Below are 18464 nucleotides of genomic sequence, written 5' to 3'. Positions count from 1 at the left end.
ACACACACACACACACACACACACACACACACACGTATTTCTTACATTTTTAAATTTAACCCAATAATCTGTTATAATTGGCTGTTAATTCTCTTGAAGGACTTCCCTGCAGAAATAAGGAAAATAGCAGACTTCTATGGGCTATCTATGACAGATGAGCAAGTAGAGTACGTTCAAAACAAAACTTCTTTTAAATCTATGAAAGAGAATTCCGGTAATACTCATGGAAAAATAGGAGGGGCATTCTTCCGAAAAGGTTAGTAAAATTATTAGATGCATTAGTTACTTTCGGAAAATATATACAGTGCATCTGGAAAGTATTCACAGCGCTTTACTTTTTCCACATTTTGTTATGTTACAGCCTTATTCTAAAATGGAATAAATTCATTTATTCCCCTCAAAATTCTACACACAATGGGGGTCATTCCGAGTTGTTCGATCGCAAGCTGCTTTTAGCAGCTTGGCACACGCTAAGCCGCCGCCTACTGGGAGTGAATCTTAGCTTATCAAAATTGCGAACGAAAGATTAGCAGAATTGCGAATAGACACTTCTTAGCAGTTTCTGAGTAGCTCCACACTTACTCGCCATCTGCGATCAGTTCAGTGCTTGTCGTTCCTGGTTTGACGTCACAAACACACCCAGCGTTCGCCCAGACACTCCTCCGTTTCTCCAGCCACTCCCGCGTTTTTCCCAGAAACGGTAGCGTTTTTTCACACACTCCCATAAAACGGCCAGTTTCCGCCCAGAAACACCCACTTCCTGTCAATCACACTCCGATCACCAGAACGAAGAAAAAACCTCGTAATGCCGTGAGTAAAATTCCTAACTGCATAGCAAATTTACTTGGCGCAGTCGCACTGCGGACATTGCGCATGCGCATTAGCGACTAATCGCTCCGTTGCAAGAAAAAAATAACGAGCGAACAACTCGGAATGACCCCCAATACCCCATAATGTCAACGTGAAAAAAGTTTTTTGAAATTTATGCAGATGTATTAAAAATAAAAAACTAAGAAATCACATGTACATAAGATCATCCTTGAGATGTTCCTACAGCTTAATTGGAGTCCACCTGTGGTACTGTAAATTCAGTTGATTGGACATGATTTCGAAAGGCACACACCTGTCTATATAAGGTCCCACACTTGACAGTGCATGTCTGAGCACAAAGCCTGCATGAAGTCAAAGGAATTGTCTGTAGACCTCAGAGACAGGATTGTCTGGAGGCACCAATCTGGGGAAGGGTACACAATAAATATCTGCTGCTTTGAAGGTCCCAATGAGCACAGTGGACTCCATCATCTGTAAATGGAAGAAGTTCAAAACCACCAGGACTCTTCTTAGAGCTGGTTGGCCATCTAAACTGAGCGATCAGGGGAGAAGCGCCCTAGTCAAGGAGGTGACCAAGAACCCAATGGTCACTCTGTCAGAGCTACAGCATTCCTCTATGGAGAGAGGAGAACCTTCCAGAAGGAAAACCATCTCTGCAGCAATCCACCAATCAGGCCTGTATGGCAAAGTGGCCAGACAGAAGCTACTCCTTAGTAAAAAGCCCATGGCAGCCCACCTGGAGTTTGCCAAAATGCACCTGAAGGACACTCAGACCACGAGAAACAAAATTCTCTGGTCTGATGAGACAAAGATTGAACTCTTTGGCGTGAAAGCCAGGCGCCATGTTTGGAGGAAACCAAGCATCGCTCATCACCAGGCCAATGCCATCCCTACAGTGAAGCATGGTGGTGGCAGCATCATGCTGTGGGGATGTTTTTCAGCAGCAGGAACTGGGAGACTAGTCAGGATAGAGGGAAAAGATGAATGCAGCAAGGTACAGAGACATCCTGGATGGAAACCTGCTCCAGAGCACTCTTGACCTCAGGCGCCATGTTTGGAGGAAACCAAGCATCGCTCATCACCAGGCCAATACCATCCCTACAGTGAAGCATGGTGGTGGCAGCATCATGCTGTGGGGATGTTTTTCAGCAGCAGGAACTGGGAGACTAGTCAGGATAGAGGGCAAAGATGAATGCAGCAAGGGACAGAGACATCCTGGATGGAAACCTGCTCCAGAGCACTCTTGACCTCAGACTGGGGCAACGGTTCATCTTTCAGCAGGACAAATGACCCTAAGCACACAGCCAAGATATCAAAGGCGTGGCTTCAGGACAACTCTGTGAATGTCCTTGAGTGGCCCAGCCAGAGCCCAGACTTGAATCCGATTGAACATCTCTGGAGAGATATGAAAATGGCTGTGCACCAACAATGCTGCCCATCCAATCTGATGGAGATTGAAAGCTGCTGCAAAGAGGAATGGGTGAAACTGCCCAAAGATAGGTGTGCCAAGCTTGTGGTATCATATTCAAAAAGACTTGAAGCTGTAATTACTGCCAAAGGTGCATCAACAAAAGTATTGAGCAAAGGCTGTGAATACTTATGTACATGTGATTTCTTAGTTTTGTAGTTTTCAAAAATTTGCAAAAATCTAAAACTTTTTTTTCACATTGTCATTAGGGTGTATTGTGTGTAGAATTTTGATGGGAAAAAAATGAATTTATTCCAGTTTGGAATAAGGCTGTAACATAACAAAATGTGGAAAAAGTGAAGCGCTCTGAATACTTTCCGGATGCACTGTATAGTACCTACTGTACCTGTATAGAAGGTCTAAAAGACCAAACTATATCTAGGAAAGAAATATAAATCATTCTAGTAGGAGTTTTATCTGCATTTCTCTATATAATTTTAGATGAAAGTATGAAACATAAGTGATTATGGACATCTGTCTTATTTCCATTAAGAATTGAGAGTAAATTAACAAACTTACATGACCATAGTAGAATAGTAATTTTGAATTATAGTTGAATCAGAGTACTGTATATAGGAACAGCAGGTCTTCTAGTCAAGATAAACAGTTATATAAAATATACTCTGGGACAGTTATGAAAGATACAGCATGGGTAACTGTATGTCAGATGCTGTAATCGACAGAAACCAATCAGAGTATTTTTCTACTTTAGAAAATGATAGCTAACATCTGATTTGTTGCACTTTTTCAACAGTTTCCCATCTAGTGTTTATTCATAAATATCCCCCAAAGCATTGTGTTTAGTGCTTCTTGGAAGGCAACATACTGGGGGAGATTCAAATGATTGAAAAGTCGGTTGGGTGTCGGTTTTTTTCCTGTCTATTAGATAGGAAAAAACAGACTCCCAAATGACTTTTCAAACATTTGAATCTCCCCCATAATAATATCAATTAATTCTCCCTTGGACTTTTCTGTGTCATTTATCTGAACCTGTTATTTTTCCATTAATATATCTGTAAAGCCTCCTGAATACATGTGGCCAGGGGCGTAGCTATGACAACTGAGGCCTCATAGCGTGATTTTCCAGCCTCCCCCACCCCCCACACCTCTTTCCAGTGGACAACTCAAAAATGCCCCACCCTGACTATTTAAAGACCCCCTAAAGTGGACTACCTGCTGTGGGTGGGCACTCACCTTTGGGGTCCCGTTTGCTGCTTTCTGTTAGTTGCTTTTTTACCTGTTAGCTAGGCTCACCATACTATACCTTTAAACTGGGACACTCATGGATTACACAGGTTCTGTGGCTGAATAAAATCGGGTGAAATGCAGTTTTGAAGTCAGCCAGCCACAGAACCTGTATAATTGAGTGTCCTGGTTTAAAGGGATAGTATGGTAAGCCTACTGTTAGCACATCTGCTCTCCCGGCCAGCTCTGTCTCATGTCTCCTCACAGACGCTGGGAGGAGACATTAATGTGGAGCAGAGGCAGAACTCTGGGAGGCAACAGAGTCACCTGCCGCTGGGCTCCTGCTTTGAAGGGGGGCACCTCTCCTCCTGTTCCGTGTGTTCAGCAACATTAATAAATTAAGTTAATTGACAACAGCTGGTATCTCTTCTTTAGCCAACTTTCCCACTAGTCACTGCACCTTACAAATCACACCCTCATTATTATAGATATACTGGAAGCAGACACCTTACTGATGAACTATTTGCTCCTATAAAGGAAACATGAGAATTCTAACTATATGAAGTTATTTCTCTGACAATTACAAGTAACTTCATATAGTTAGAATTCTCATACTTCCTATGCAACAGCAGATATCTCCATCAGTAAGGTGCATGCTTCCAGTGTAATAGGTTGTAGGTTCTAATCCTGGATATGACACTTGCAAAATAATTGTCAGAGAAATATTCAGCATTGGGAGGGACTGAGCAGATCTATGTAGCGTGTGGCTGGACCCCTACTTAGATCTGCCTAGTTGCAATGGTTTTGTAGTAGCTTCATATAGTTAGAATCTGCAGGCTTACTATGCAGGAGTAAATTATATACATGGGGGGGGGACCAATATTTTTCTTGCCTCCGGGCAACTGAGACAAACTTACGCCACTGATGTGGAGACATAAGAGACATGAACAGTGATGTCCCTGCAGACTCAGCCATGCCTCCTCCCAGCATTAGAAAGGACTCAGGAGAAATGAGCAGTAGCATACTTCTACGAGGTAAAAACAGCAACTAGCTGCAGGGGAAGTGCCTAGGTCCCAGAGATGGCTCGGACCCCATAGCAGCCGAATCCCCTACACCTATTGTAGCTACGCCCTTCCATGTGGCTTAGTTTATACTACATAGTGTTTAGCAATATCAGAATATTGACTGCCACTGATTTTTAGTAATTTTTTATTTTTTTGCCTATGTATTGTAGGGATTAAACATAATTAAAGCATTCTAATGATCTGGCTTTAGCTCAAATTTATACCCCTTTCTCATACGTCCTAGAGGATGCTGGGGTCACCATTAGAACCATGGGGTATAGACGGGATCCGCAGGAGACATGGGCACTTTAAGACTTTGAAAGGGTGTGAACTGGCTCCTCCCTCTATGCCCCTCCTCCAGACTCCAGTTTTAGAATTGTGCCCAGTGACACTGGATGCACTACAGGGGAGCTCTACTGAGTTTCTCTGAAAAAACTTATGTTAGGTTTTTTATTTTCAGGGAGGCTGCTGGCAAGTGGCAACTGTCTCCCTGCTTCGTGGGACTTAGGGGAGAGAGGTATGACCTATTTCTAGTGAGTTCAAAGGCTCTGCTTCTGGCTAACAGGACAACATTAGCTCCTAAGGGTGATGATCACTGGGTACGCCTAGATGCTCACTCCCGCAGCCTGCCGTCACCCCCTTACAGAGCCAGAAGTCAGAAGACAGGTGAGTAGCAGAAGAAAGAATACTTCTCTTCAGTGACGGCTTTATGAGGTACCGCGCGGCGGGCGAGACGCTGCGCGCCATGCTTCCACACAAATCACAGGCACTGCAGGGTGCAGGGCGCAGGGGGGGCGCCCTGGGCAGCATAAAATCCTCAATTTGACCTGGTAAGAGAGGACGCCAGTATAATTATTTATTTAGGAGCGGGCAGAAGCGCGCCATTACGGACTGCTTCCTCACTCCCTCAGCTCACTGCTCGGCGCCATTTCCTCTCACAAGGCTGTAGAGACGCTGGTCCTCCCTTCCACTGTCTGACAACTATCAGGGTGCAAAACAGGGGGGGGGGGGGGCGCAGTAGTTTTTGGTACAATATATTGACAGAAAAGCGCTACAACTTCTGAGGCATTATTTAGTGTTTTCAGGGTTGTTGTTGGCGCTGGGTTGTGGGCTGGCAAATCCTCTCTGTGTCCCTCTAACAGACTTTACTGTGGGTCTGTCCTCTTATAAGCCCGGTGTGTCTGTGAGTGTTTGGTACACGTGTGTCGACATGTCTGAGGCTGAGTGCTCTTCCCAGGAGGAGACTGTATTTGGGACACAGGGTGAATGTCTTGAATGCGAATAGGACTCATATCAGTAAGGAGGATGTGTTATCGCAGGTCCAGGACCCTTCGGGGTCACAAAGACGTTCGTTTGCCCAGTTGGTTAACACTGATACCGACACGGACACTGATTCCAGTGTCGACTATAGTGATCCCAGATTAGATCTGAAATTGGCTAAGAGCATTCAGTACATGATTGTGGCTATTAAAGATGTATGGCGAATCACTGAGGACACTGTTGGTCCTGATAAACGGGTCTGTATGTATAAAGAAAAGAAACTGGAAGTGACGTTCCTCCCTCTCATGAACGCTCTATTTGAAAAAGTCTGGGAAAACCCTGACAGAAAGTTTCAAATCCCTAAAAGGATTCCGGTGACTTATCCGTTTCCCTCTGAGGATAGGGAAAAGTGGGAGTCACCCCCCATTTTGGACAAGGCCCTGTCACATTTGTCTAAAAGGGTGACTCTCCCAGCACCGGGCACGGCGGCCCTTAAGGACCCAGCAGATCGTAAGCAAGAAACTACGTTAAAATCCATTTATGCGACCACAGGTACGCTGCTCAGACCTGCCATTGCATCTGCGTGGGTGAGTAGTGCTATTGAAAAGTGGGCAGATAACTTGTCATCTGACATAGAGACACTGGATAGGGATAGCATCCTCTTGACGCTGGGTTATATCAAGGACGCTGCAGCATACCTAAAGGAAACTGCAAGAGATATTGGCCTTTTGGGATCAAAAACCAATGCCATGGCGGTCTCGATTAGGCGAGCATTGTGGATTCGCCAATGGAATGCTGATGCAGACTCCAAGAAAAATATGGAGTCTCTCCCATATAAAGATGGTGTCTTGTTTGGGGATGGCCTCGATGATTTGGTATCTACAGCTACTGCGGGTAAGTCATATTTCTTGCCTTATGTTCCTCAGCAACAAAAGAAAACGCACCACTATCAAATGCAGTCCTTTCGGCCCAATAAATACAGAAGAGGGCGAGGCTCTTCCATCCTTGGTAGTAGAGGGAGGGGAAGAGGTTAAGGATCAACAACCTTGTCGAGTTCGCAGGAGCAGGAGTCTTACCCTGCTCCTGCTAAATCCACCGCGTGATGCGGGGGCTCTCTTGCGGGAGTCCGCACCGGTGGGGGCACGTCTAAAACTCTTCAGTCAGTTCTGAATTAGTTCGGGCCTAGACCCGGGGGTTTTACAAATAGTGTTCCAAGGGTACGAACTGGAGTTTCAAGACGTTCCTCCTTGCCGATTTTTCAAATAGGCCTTACCAGTTTCTCCTCTGGACAGGGAGGTAGTAAGCGAGGCTATACAAAAGTTGTGTCAGAATCAAGTCATTATCCTGGTTCCCCCATCACGACAGGGAGAAGGCTTTAATTCAAGCTTCTTCGTGGTCCAGTCAGACCAATCCTAATCCTGGAATCTCTAAATTTCTACCTGAAGTTCAAATTCAGAATGGAGTCTCTCAGGGCAGTGATCTCCAGTCTGGAGGAAGGAGATTTCATGGTTTCGGTGGACATAAAGGATGCCTATTCACATGTTCCCATTTATCCTCCACATCAGGCTTACCTGAGATTTACGATTCAGGATTGTCATCACCAATTTTAGACGTTGCCGTTTGGTCTATCCACGGCTCCGAGGATTTTCACCAAGGTGATGGCGGAATGATGGTTCTCCTTCGCAAACAGGAGTCACTACTATCCCGTGATTGGACGATCTCCTGATAAAGGCAAGATCCAGGGACCAGTTGGTGCGAAACATTGCACTCTCCCTAACAGTTCTTCAACAACATGGTTGGCTCCTAAACTTGCCAAAGTCGCAGTTGCTTCCAACAACGCGTTTGTCATTTTGGGAATGATACTGGACACAGAACTTCAGAGTTTTTCTTCCAGTGGAAAAGGCTCGGGAGATCCAGTGACTGGTCAAACAAGTTCTGAAACCAGCAAGAGTGTCAATCCATCAATGCATTCGGTTGCTGGAGAAGATGATTGCGGCCTACGAGGCCATTCAGTTTGGCAGGTTCCATGCCAGAGTGTTCCAGTGGGACCTGTTGGACAAATGGTCCGGGTCCCACCTACACATGCACCGGAGGATAATCCTGTCTTCCATGACCAGGATCTCACTCCTGTGGTGGCTGCACAGCTCTCACCTCCTAGAGGGGCGCAGGTTCAGGATCCAGGACTGGATCCTAATAACTATGGATGCAAGCCCCCCTGGGGGGGGGGGGGGGGGGCAGTCATGCTGGGAAAAAACTTCCAAGGGAGATAGTCAAGTCAGGAAACTTGTCTCCACATAAACGTTCTGGACTTAAGGGCCATTTACAATGGCCTTCTGCAAGTGGAACATCTTCTTCGAGATCTATCCGTACTGATCCAGTCGGATAATGTAACAGCAGTAGCGTACATAAACCATCAGGGCGGAACGAAAAGCAGAGCGGCAATGGCAGAAGCCACAAGGATTTTCCGCTGGGCGGAAAAGCATACAAGCGCTTTGTCAGCGATCTTCATTCCAGGAGTGGACAACTGGGAAGCAGACTTCCTCAGCAGACATGATCTCCATCCAGGAGAGTGGGGCCTCCACCAAGAAGTCTTCGCAGAGGTGACAAGTCGTTGGGGAGTTCCTCAAGTAGACATGATGGCATCTCGTCTCAACAAGAAGTTTCAGAGATATTGTTCCAGATTGAGGGACCCTCAAGCAATAACAGTGGTTGCACTGGTGACACTGTGGGTGTTTCAGTCAGTGTATGTATTTCCTCCACTTCCTCTCATTCCAATAGTTCTAAAGATCATAAGAAGAACAAAGATTTGGGTGCTACTCATTGTCCCAGACTGGCCAAGGAGGGCTTCATACCCAGATCTTCAGGAATTAGTCATAGGAGATCCCTGGCCTCTTCCTCTACACGAGGAACTGTTACAACAGGGGCCATGCGTGTATCAGGACTTACCGCGGCTACGTTTGACGACATGGCGGTTGAGCGCCAAATCCTAGCCCATAAGGGTATTCCTGGTGAAGTCATTCCCACACTTATTCAGGCCAAAAAAGGGGTAACATCTAGACATTACCACCGTATTTGGAGAAAATATGTTTCTTGGTGTGAATCCAAGAAGGCTCCTACGGAAGAGTTTCAGCTAGGATGTTTTCTCCATTTTCTACAAGCAGGTGTGGATGCGGGCCTAAAATTGGGCTCAATTAAGGTACAGATTTCAGCATTATCGGTTTTCTTTCAGAAACAATTGGCCTCCCTTCCAGAAGTTCAGACTTTCGTGAAAGGCGTGTTGCACATCCAACCTTCAATCTTAATGGGGTGTTGCAGTTCCTTCAATCACATTGGTTTGAACCTTTACAGAAGGTGGAGTTGAAATTCCTCACTTGGAAAGTGGTCATCCTGTTGGCCTTGGCATCTGCAAGGCGGGTGTCTGAGTTAGTGGCTTTGTCTCACAAGAGCCCTCATTTGATCTTCCATGAGGATAGAGCTGAATTGAGGACACGTCAGCAATTTCTACCGAAGGTGGTTTCTTCTTTCCACATGAACCAACCTATTGGGGTGCCTGTGGCTACTGACGCCTTCGTTATGTCAAAGTCTCTGGATGTGGTCAGAGCTTTGAAGATTTATGTTGCCAGAAGGGCTCAGATTAGGAGAACAGAGGCTCTGTTTGTCCTGTATGCTCCCAACAAGATTGGGTGTCCTGCTTCCAAGCAGACCATTGCGCGCTGGTTCTGCGGTACGATTCAGCGTGCTCATTCCACGGCAGGATTGCGGTTACCGAACTCGGTGAAGGCCCATTCTACTAGACAGGTGGGCTCGTCCTGGGCGGCTGCCGGGGGGGTCTAGGCGTTACAGCTTTGCAGAGCAGCTACTTGGTCGAGATCAAACACTTTTGCTAAGTTTTACAAGTTTCATACCTTGGCCGATGATGACCTCAAATTTGGTCTTTCGGTGCTGCAGAGTCATCCGCACTCTCCCGCCCGTTCTAGAGCTTTGGTATAACCCCATGGTTCTAATGGTGACCCCAGCATCCTCTAGGACGTATGAGAAAATAGGATTTTAATACCTACCTTTTCTCTTAGTCCGTAGAGGATGCTGGGCGCCTGTTCCAGTGCGTACTGTATCTACAGTTATTAGTTGTGGTTACACACATGTTGTGTTACGTTTATTGTCAGCATGTTACTGTTATTGGTCATGCGGTTGGCTTGTGTTCTGTTAAATGCCACGTTGTGTGGCATGCTTGAGGTGTGAGCTGGTATGAATCTCACCTTAGTTTAACAATAAATCCTTTCCTCGAAATGTCCGTCTCCCTGGGCACAGTTCCTATAACTGGAGTCTGGAGGAGGGGCATATAGGGAGGAGCCAGTTCACACCCTTTCAAAGTCTTAAAGTGCCCATGTCTCCTGCGGATCCCGTCTATACCCCATGGTTCTAATGGTGACCCCAGCATCCTCTACTGACTAAGAGAAAAGGATTTACCGGTAGGTATTAAAATCCTATTTTTACACCGCCAGCTTTGAACACGGGTTATTGCACATGAGCACACATAACCCGTGTTGCTGTGCGGTGTAAAAGGGCCCAATTGGAATAATCCGGGACAAGTGACCCGCTATTTCTACTCGGGTAATTTGCAGGGTTGAACATGGGTTCAACCTGGCTCGCTGTGTAAATGTGAAGCCGAGTCGATGCAACCCGTTTCCCGTTCACTCTGTGTGGATGGGCGGAGCTTGGAGATCTCCAAGCACCGCACCAACCGTGTCACCACTGACTTCACCAACCCAGCAATATGCTGGGTTGGAAACGGCGTTGGCGAGGGGCCTGAGGCGGGTCGCAGCTGGGAAGCACCCGTGTCAGGCTCCAGAGTGCGGCCCACCTCATTCGGTATAAAAGAGGTATCAGTCACCCTGTCTGTCTGTCTGTTGGTCATCTTCAGGAAATGTTTACATCAAAACAGAGATTGTTTTCAGGGCTGAATCTAGTGGTCTAGTGAGGGTTGAGTATATTACAGTCAGTGGGGAAAAGAATAGTGCCAAATCATTAAAAAAAAATAGGGCTTGTCTCTGATCTGCCCACATCTAGCCAAAAATGATCACTTTTGATTGATTAAAATTAATTCTGTTTTAATCAGGACTGTCCGGACAAAATTGTGACAATTGGGAGGTATGCTAGGGTAGTAGGGGACACTAAGGATAATGATACATCTGGGTTACAAATGCCTATTATAATAAACAGGGCCCTACAGGTATATGTAAAATGGCATCCTAATAAACATCACTCTAGGAATCCGTATCACAGCATATTTACAATAATACTTTTAGACCACACCTTACAATATAAACTTACTGTAGCTTTATTTCACCAAGGGGGAATTTAATAGTCTCAGATTTTCCGGTGAGTTTCACATCACCTTATGTCATAGAATGCAACTAGAGGTAAATTCTCCAGAAATGAGCAGAATTATTCTCCACTGCAAGTCACCGTCGATTTTTTTTTTTTGCAATGTAAAACAGAGCTGGATTAACGGGGGAAGGGGGGTGTCTCTGCAGAGATGTGGACAACGACATGGGAGGTGGCCATCCGGCGACGGGCAGGAGAGAGTATCTGGGGATATCTGCTAGGTCCAGTGCTCTGCTGCTGCAGCAGCGTTCACGGCTTCTGGGCTCTCCATCAAGAGTGAGTGTGAGCTTCTCCTGGCCACGGAGAGGGGAGAAGAGTGTGGATCCTGGTAGTGAGCCACTAATGTAGGCAAGCAGGGACTGCAGTATAGGAGCCCCAACAACTTTGTTGCCTAGGGCCCCCACAGACCTTAGGACCTTATTCAGCAAAGAGTGCAAAATTAGCAATTCGCAATCCGTCCGATTATCAAACGACTGCGCAGCATTCGCATTGCGCATGTGTGACCAAAAATAGCGAAAAATTGCATACAGATCGTGATTGCAATGAAGAAACTGTTTGATTGCCAGGAAGCTGGCGTTTTTGGGGCGGAAACCTGATGTTTTCTGGGGACATGCCCAGACGTTTTTAAGGAGGGCCTCTGACGTCAGCGATGACCACTTCCAGTCTTTTGTGTCGAAAGAATTGTGGACGACCTTGCCTGGCGCAGATAGGAAAAATCTTTGATATTCCAGTAATTGTGTATGGTTTTGCAGTCAACCCGCATATTACGATGCATTCACAATTTCTGCAATGGCCATTTTTTTTTGGGTGGCAACTATTTGATCGCAGCAACTGCTTTTTAGTAGAAATTGCAATCCTTACTGAATAAGGTCTTTAGGGCCCAATTCAGACTTGATCGCAGATGTGCGAGTAAACGGACATCTACGATCAATTTCTTTGACATGGGGGGGGATGCCCAGCACAGGGCAAGTCCATCCCGAATGCCGGATCCAGCCCCCCCCCCCCTCCCGCACACACACACACACAGATGCGAGAGCATCACACGCTGGCGATGCTTAAGCATGTTATGATTAGTCCTCTGCCTGCATGGCCTTGCTGTGAAGATACGTGGCTACCCGCCACGTTAAGTGTCGCAGCGACTGCGTGTGACGTCATGCAGGCCACGCGGACTGCCCTGCAAATGGTCTGGACATGACTGCTATGTCCGGACCACGCCCCTAAAATGGAGCATCTATGCCGGAGCGGTTCTTGGTGCGGGTAAGCAGTGCCTGCGCGGCCAGTCACCCCGCAGGCACCGCCGCCTACCCGCACCACTCTCCCCGCTCTCTGGCTGCAGCAGACGCCATGGGCTGTGTGGGCGTCCACTGCAGCCGGCTCCAGTGACAGACACTAGAGGTCATTATTGCTGTGGGAGAGATGTCATGACGTCTCTCCCATAGAGAGGAGCCGCGGGAGGCCAGACGGAGCAGCAGCAGCAGTGGTCAGGAAGCAGGTGCGGGGCAGTATTGTTTTTTTTTTTAGTGTGTGTGTGTGTGTTTGACAGCGACAGCGGGCACAGCATCAGAAGGCACAACTACAGGGGGCACAGCGGCAGGGGACCCAACCACTGGGGCAAATCTACTGGGGGCAAAGCAACAGGGGTCACAGCAACAGAGGGCACAACTACTGGGGGCAAAGCAACAGGGGGCACAACTACTGGGGCAAATCTACTGGGGGCACAGCAACAGAGGGCACAACTACTGGGGGCAAAGCAACCAGCGACAGGGCATAGCTACTGGGGGCATAGCTACTGGGGGCACAGCTACTGGGGGCACAGCTACTGGGGGCAAATCAACTGGAGGGCACAACTATTTGGGGCAAATCTGGGGGCATAACTGTGGCCACGCCCCTCCCCTATGAAGCTACGCCCCCTTTTTTGGTGCGCGCCTCCGGCTCGCACTAACTGTTTTGCCGCGGTGGGATGGGTCTGCGCCAGTGGAAAGTTTTGCACTGGGCGCCACAAGATATAGAACCGGCCCTGCATCTACGCCCCACTCCTGCCCCCTCTAGGTCTTAAACGGCATTCTGGAGAGAATGCAGTTTATGAGTATGCATAACAGCGTATGTGCAGAAATTGCTTCATAACAATTTTTGCACAGCAGAGTCAGGGTCTGAATCGACCCCCCCCCCCCTCCCCCCTCCCCAACCCTGATGTAGGCTTCGGCTTGTACATTCACCAGAGAATCGGCAGAATAAAAGAGGTGCCTCTGGCCGGTGATACTGCTCACATTTTATCCATTGTATGGGCAAAACATAAGAAAATAGCCATATTAGCCATATCTATTACTTTGCTATTACTTGATACTCAATTAAGGGGCCCCAGAAAATCATAAATATTTTGATGGGCCATAGTTATTTAGCTACTTTATTATTGGGGCAATAATGTTAAAAAATAAGAACATTTAAAATTATGATGACAATAATATTTGTAAGTTACTTGAGGTCATCTTAATTACTCTAACGGGTATATTTATTAACATTATTTTAACTAAAATATTGTGAAAATGGGTGTCACAACGTTTTTACATTATTTTAGTTTCACCTAAATGTACTACATGGGATTTGGAGGAGATTTCACGAAATTCTCCTCCAAATCTTAATTATCGCATTTTAAAAAAAAGGCATAATTGTAATGGGAAATGTGATCAGCCCAAATTTACCAAGCTCTAATTGTTAAGAAATACCAGAGGTGAGCCTTGTGATGTTAACACTATATGAAGACAGTGTAATACAAGCTCCCTCTTGTCTAAAGTTGCGATAAGGCTGTTTTATCAGGAGGGAGAGAACCTTCCAGCTCCCTCCCCCTTCCCTCTCTCCCCCCTCCTTCCTCTGTTCCCTGTGTTTACAGCCCAAGCAGCCAACAGCAGCAGGGGAAGGACTCCTCTCCCCTGTGCACACTGACATGCTTTATAGCTGACAAGGTAATGCTCCATATAGACTACATAAATCTGTATGGGCTGTCACTAGTTATTTCCAAGCCAATTCAGCTAGTACATCCTACCCTATTTACCTGACGCTGGGCATATCAATTCTGAATTCAGTATGTGCCACGGCATTTCATATCAGTGAAATGCCGCAGCTCTCTTTGATCTGCTGAGAGAGCGGTGAAGGCACATGCGCAGTAGCATACAGACTATCGCAAACGTGAATAGACCTGCCTTACAGCCCACGAAAGGGATCCGCAGGATTAATGATGGTTCTTCTACTGCCATAAGTTTGCAATCTAATTGGTGCTTCTATCATTAATGAATATAGCCCCAATTATGCATAATTACGCATCACAAGAAAAATGTTAGTGTAACACCCTGCATCGGTAATGCAATGCTAAAAATGGTCACATATATATATACAGTATAGTGATTAAAGTAAAAGTATATGGGGTTTCATTTATTAAAAATACCACTTAGTGGTAAAAGTTGTTAAACTGTATATACCCTCATAGAGGGTAAAATTTTATATAAATAACAAGCATGTCACCCTCACGGAGGGTAAATGGTCTGAGCCAAATAATTAATGTCACAGGAAGTTTATGGGCTCGTGGCCCCAGGACTGGTGCACTGGCAAGCTGGTGGGGGTTAATCGGAGCGCCAATAGGAGGATCGGAGCTGGCGCGTGGGTAAAGCCAGGAGCGGGACTGATCCGGAGCCCGGGGAAGAGGTGATAAAAAGGAAAGGAGAAAAACCATTAGGCGGTCCCTGAAGAGAGCTGACTAGACGGCGGAGCTGTGCTGCGAGAGCGGACGGGAGCAGGGGGAGTAACCGATCGGGACGGAGCCAGAGGAAGCTAAAAACCACCACCTACTTCATCCGATCCCCGGTGCTTCTGTGGTGTGAAGAAGGAGCCAGCGTCGGCGGCATAATTAGTAGCGGTGACGCGAGAAGGAGGAGTGGAGCTGAGGTGCGGAGGTTCTCCACTGTCGACGCCCTCTGGGAGGTGACCAAGCCTCTCCAACCAACCGAGAGACATCAATACTGTGGAGTGTTACAAGGGGATAGAACCACTGACACTCCATATAAGGTCGGGGGTGGGGCTGTGTTACACAACAGTAAGAAAAGGGCCTCCAGCTGAAGGGACTTTATTACAGCAGCATCTTAGAGACTGAGTATGAAGGAGGAGAGCCTTATATTGAAGGGGAATTAATTGCAATACAATTGCAGGAGATTGCAGCTATTCAGTGTAAAAAGACAAACAGAAAGTACTCTCAATCCAATATCTGTCAGGCCTGACTATCTCATACCGTGCTTAGAATTACAAGCTAGTCAGCAAAAGAACAGTTAAATATATAATTACATATAGAAATATACTTACCACTACCGCAGTGCAGATACAGAGACTGGTTGCTAGCGTCACCATTCAGCCTGTTAGTATGTCAGCAGAAGTCAATTGCAAAAAACTCTGCCTCACAAGTTATAGTCACCTATAGTGAATAAGAAGATTGACATCAGTTGCCGTTGCATCTAAAAGAATAGGATTACAGGGACAGTCAGCACAGCTTTACCACAGATAAATCGACACAGTATATGGAACATTAATTCTGGATATTTACCAAGGATTACAAAATATTTGTTATCGACTAGCTCTGCAGGGCACAACAATATTGTGTTGACATTATTTCTAGTCTGGGACATATTAACACCTAAAGACTTCATGTGCACCAACCGAATGGCCATAGTTTATTGTGCAGTATAGTTATTATAAAAGTATAATTAATAGTATCTGAGTTAACAATTAATAAGAAGTTAGATGGTATACCAGCATTACCATATATTTTTTTAACTAGACAGTTAATATGAGTATTATTGTTATATGCACTTTAAACCTTATTTTCCTTAAGGAGTGAGAAAGCAGTTGAGAGCAGCGATTGCAGTACAATAAACGCTTTATTGATGTGTCTAAGTTTATTAGTGAATATTATTATAATATAGTACTAATTAAATTGACACAGATATTGATATTTCTGTTAATAAATGTTGTTTAAGGCGCGTCTAAGCCCTAACATGGAGAAAAATAAAGCAAATTGTTTGGTTCACCACCAATAGTTGCAAAGTCTATTTTTAACCTCCCCTCTCTGTGAAACCCAAGAAGGCTACGGAAAGGTACAGCTACTACAAGGTAATACTGTATTCACCAGTGGGAAGAGACAGCTACCACTAAGTTGACGTGTACATTAGCATTTGTAATCATTGTCCCTAATAATAAAATATTAAAATAATTATGACTCATCAGTATTTTAATTATTATGGGGTCTCTTAACTGGGTATTAATTAGTGACAAAGTAACAGATATGTTAAATGTGGCTTTTCAATATTTTCAGTGTGGTCAGATAGCTCACAATGCATGTACAGTAGTTTAAGCGGGCTATGGGGTCTATTCAATTGATGTATGATACTTTCCGACAGAAAAGATCCGACAGTTCAGTCAATTTAAGTCCGCAAATCCGACAAAACACGGGGATCCACGTATTTTCCGACAAGTCAGAATTGACGACAAGTCGGAAAAATGGCAGCCCTATTGAATAGGTTGAATCATGATTTGACCTAAAAAAGTCAGAAACTGACGTCTTTCCGACTAGATGGCAGTTCCAACTAGAATTGAATAGACCCCTATGTATGAATGCCGACACACGGAATCCCGGCGGTCATAATATCGATGCCGATGTTGGGAAAACCAACAGGGTTGAGTGTCGGGTGTTCTCCCCTGTACTCTACCCCTAACCCTCTGTTTCCACAGCCTAACCCTAATCTCCTCCCTCAGTGCCGGACCTTAACCACCCCGTGGAGGTGCCTAAACCTAAGTCCCCATCCCCACTCTCTAAACCTAACCCTCCCACCCCCACAACCTGAGCCTAAACCTCCCCCCCAGTGGTGCCTAACCCCAACCCTTTCTCCCAGCAACCTAACCCCCCCCCCCCTTCCCCAACCCTAAACCGCCGACTATACTTATGATTGGTATGCCGGCTGTTGGGATTCCGGTGTTGGTCTCCTGGCCCTTTCGGAGTTTCAGTCTTGGGACTGAAAAGGTGTCAGAATTCCGCATGATCACACCATCCTTAGTGTAATAGATGCTTGCCTCTTTATGGGGCCTTATTCAGCTTCAGTTGCAAAATTCCAAACTGGCAAATTATCAGATGACTATGCGGCGACCGCATTGCGCAAGTGCAAGGGTCAAAATGCGATTGCAGGCCCAGTAAAATGCAATCGCACATCGACTGCCAGCAAGTAATCATTTGTGGTAGGTTGCATGGCATTTGTGGGGAGTGGTTGGGGAAATGAAGATGTTATGGCCGTTTTCGGGCGTGCATTTGACATCAGTTGTGATTGCTGCGATTAAAAACATGGCGCCGATGCGTCTGCAGCCGTATATATCCTGCGTATGCATGGGTCAACTGGAATTGTTGACGGTACTAAATTTCACAAACTGAACTGCATTCAAATCTTCATCATTTCCTAAATGGATAAAATAAGTTTATACTTTTACATACCATGTGATTGCTATTTTTATAGGGATCTTAAAGTGAAAAGAACAAAATTTCAAAACTGCAACAGAAAACTTTACAATGCAATAATATTACTGACTTTTTACCTCATTTACAAGTAACAAACTCTTGTACTTAAAAACATGAAGTATCTCATATATTAATTTCATTCTAACTTTTTCCACTTATTACTATCATTAAGGAGAAATCGGGGACTGGAAGAGTCTTTTTACTGAAGAACAGAGTAAAGAAGTGGATGCTAAGTTTGAAGAGACCCTCGCAGGAACAAAGCTGGGAGAGAAGATAGACTATAAAAAATATTGTACATTTTAGAGACTCTCCTTCTTGCCTCCAAATTAAATGATTTTTAATTGTGTTAAAGTTATTACACATGTACAAACTTATTTGGCATATAATTGGATCAATTGTTCATAATCAAAATTAGACAGTTTACAGATTATCAAAAAATGGTTTGGATTACAAACAAACAAAAATATGATCTATAGAATATGGAGAAACTTGAGTGATCATAGTGACGCACACACATTACAGAGAGCCAGTTATGGAGCTATCTTGAGTGCAGTCAGTACGGTCCAGTGCTCACCCTCTGTCTAGTCTTTTTAGAGCAGGTCAGGGTGCTTAGGAGCATACAGTGGCACTGCTGGTCACCTACCTAAACTTGCTCTGGGACCAAGTGAGAAACTGCTCTGCCACTGACCACAGCACAATAGTTTTTGTCTCAAAGTGAACTGAGAGC

General features: G+C 45.5%; 1 protein-coding gene across 1 annotated transcript in view; it reads left to right on the top strand.

Annotated features, from left to right (window-relative positions):
- Positions 1 to 18092, top strand: part of LOC134910171 (sulfotransferase 6B1-like) — a 61071-nt gene extending 42979 nt beyond the window's left edge. Inside the window, exons 6-7 of the mRNA XM_063917896.1 lie at positions 100 to 256; positions 17910 to 18092. Of these exons, the coding sequence (XP_063773966.1) occupies positions 100 to 256; positions 17910 to 18040 (288 nt within the window). The 3' untranslated portion in view covers positions 18041 to 18092. The remainder of the gene's footprint in view (positions 1 to 99; positions 257 to 17909) is intronic.
- Positions 18093 to 18464: the final 372 nt, after the last annotated feature.

Source organism: Pseudophryne corroboree, chromosome 4, assembly GCF_028390025.1.
Source record: "Pseudophryne corroboree isolate aPseCor3 chromosome 4, aPseCor3.hap2, whole genome shotgun sequence".
NCBI lineage: Eukaryota > Metazoa > Chordata > Amphibia > Anura > Myobatrachidae > Pseudophryne > Pseudophryne corroboree.
This window is presented reverse-complemented; position numbering and strand designations above follow the sequence as displayed.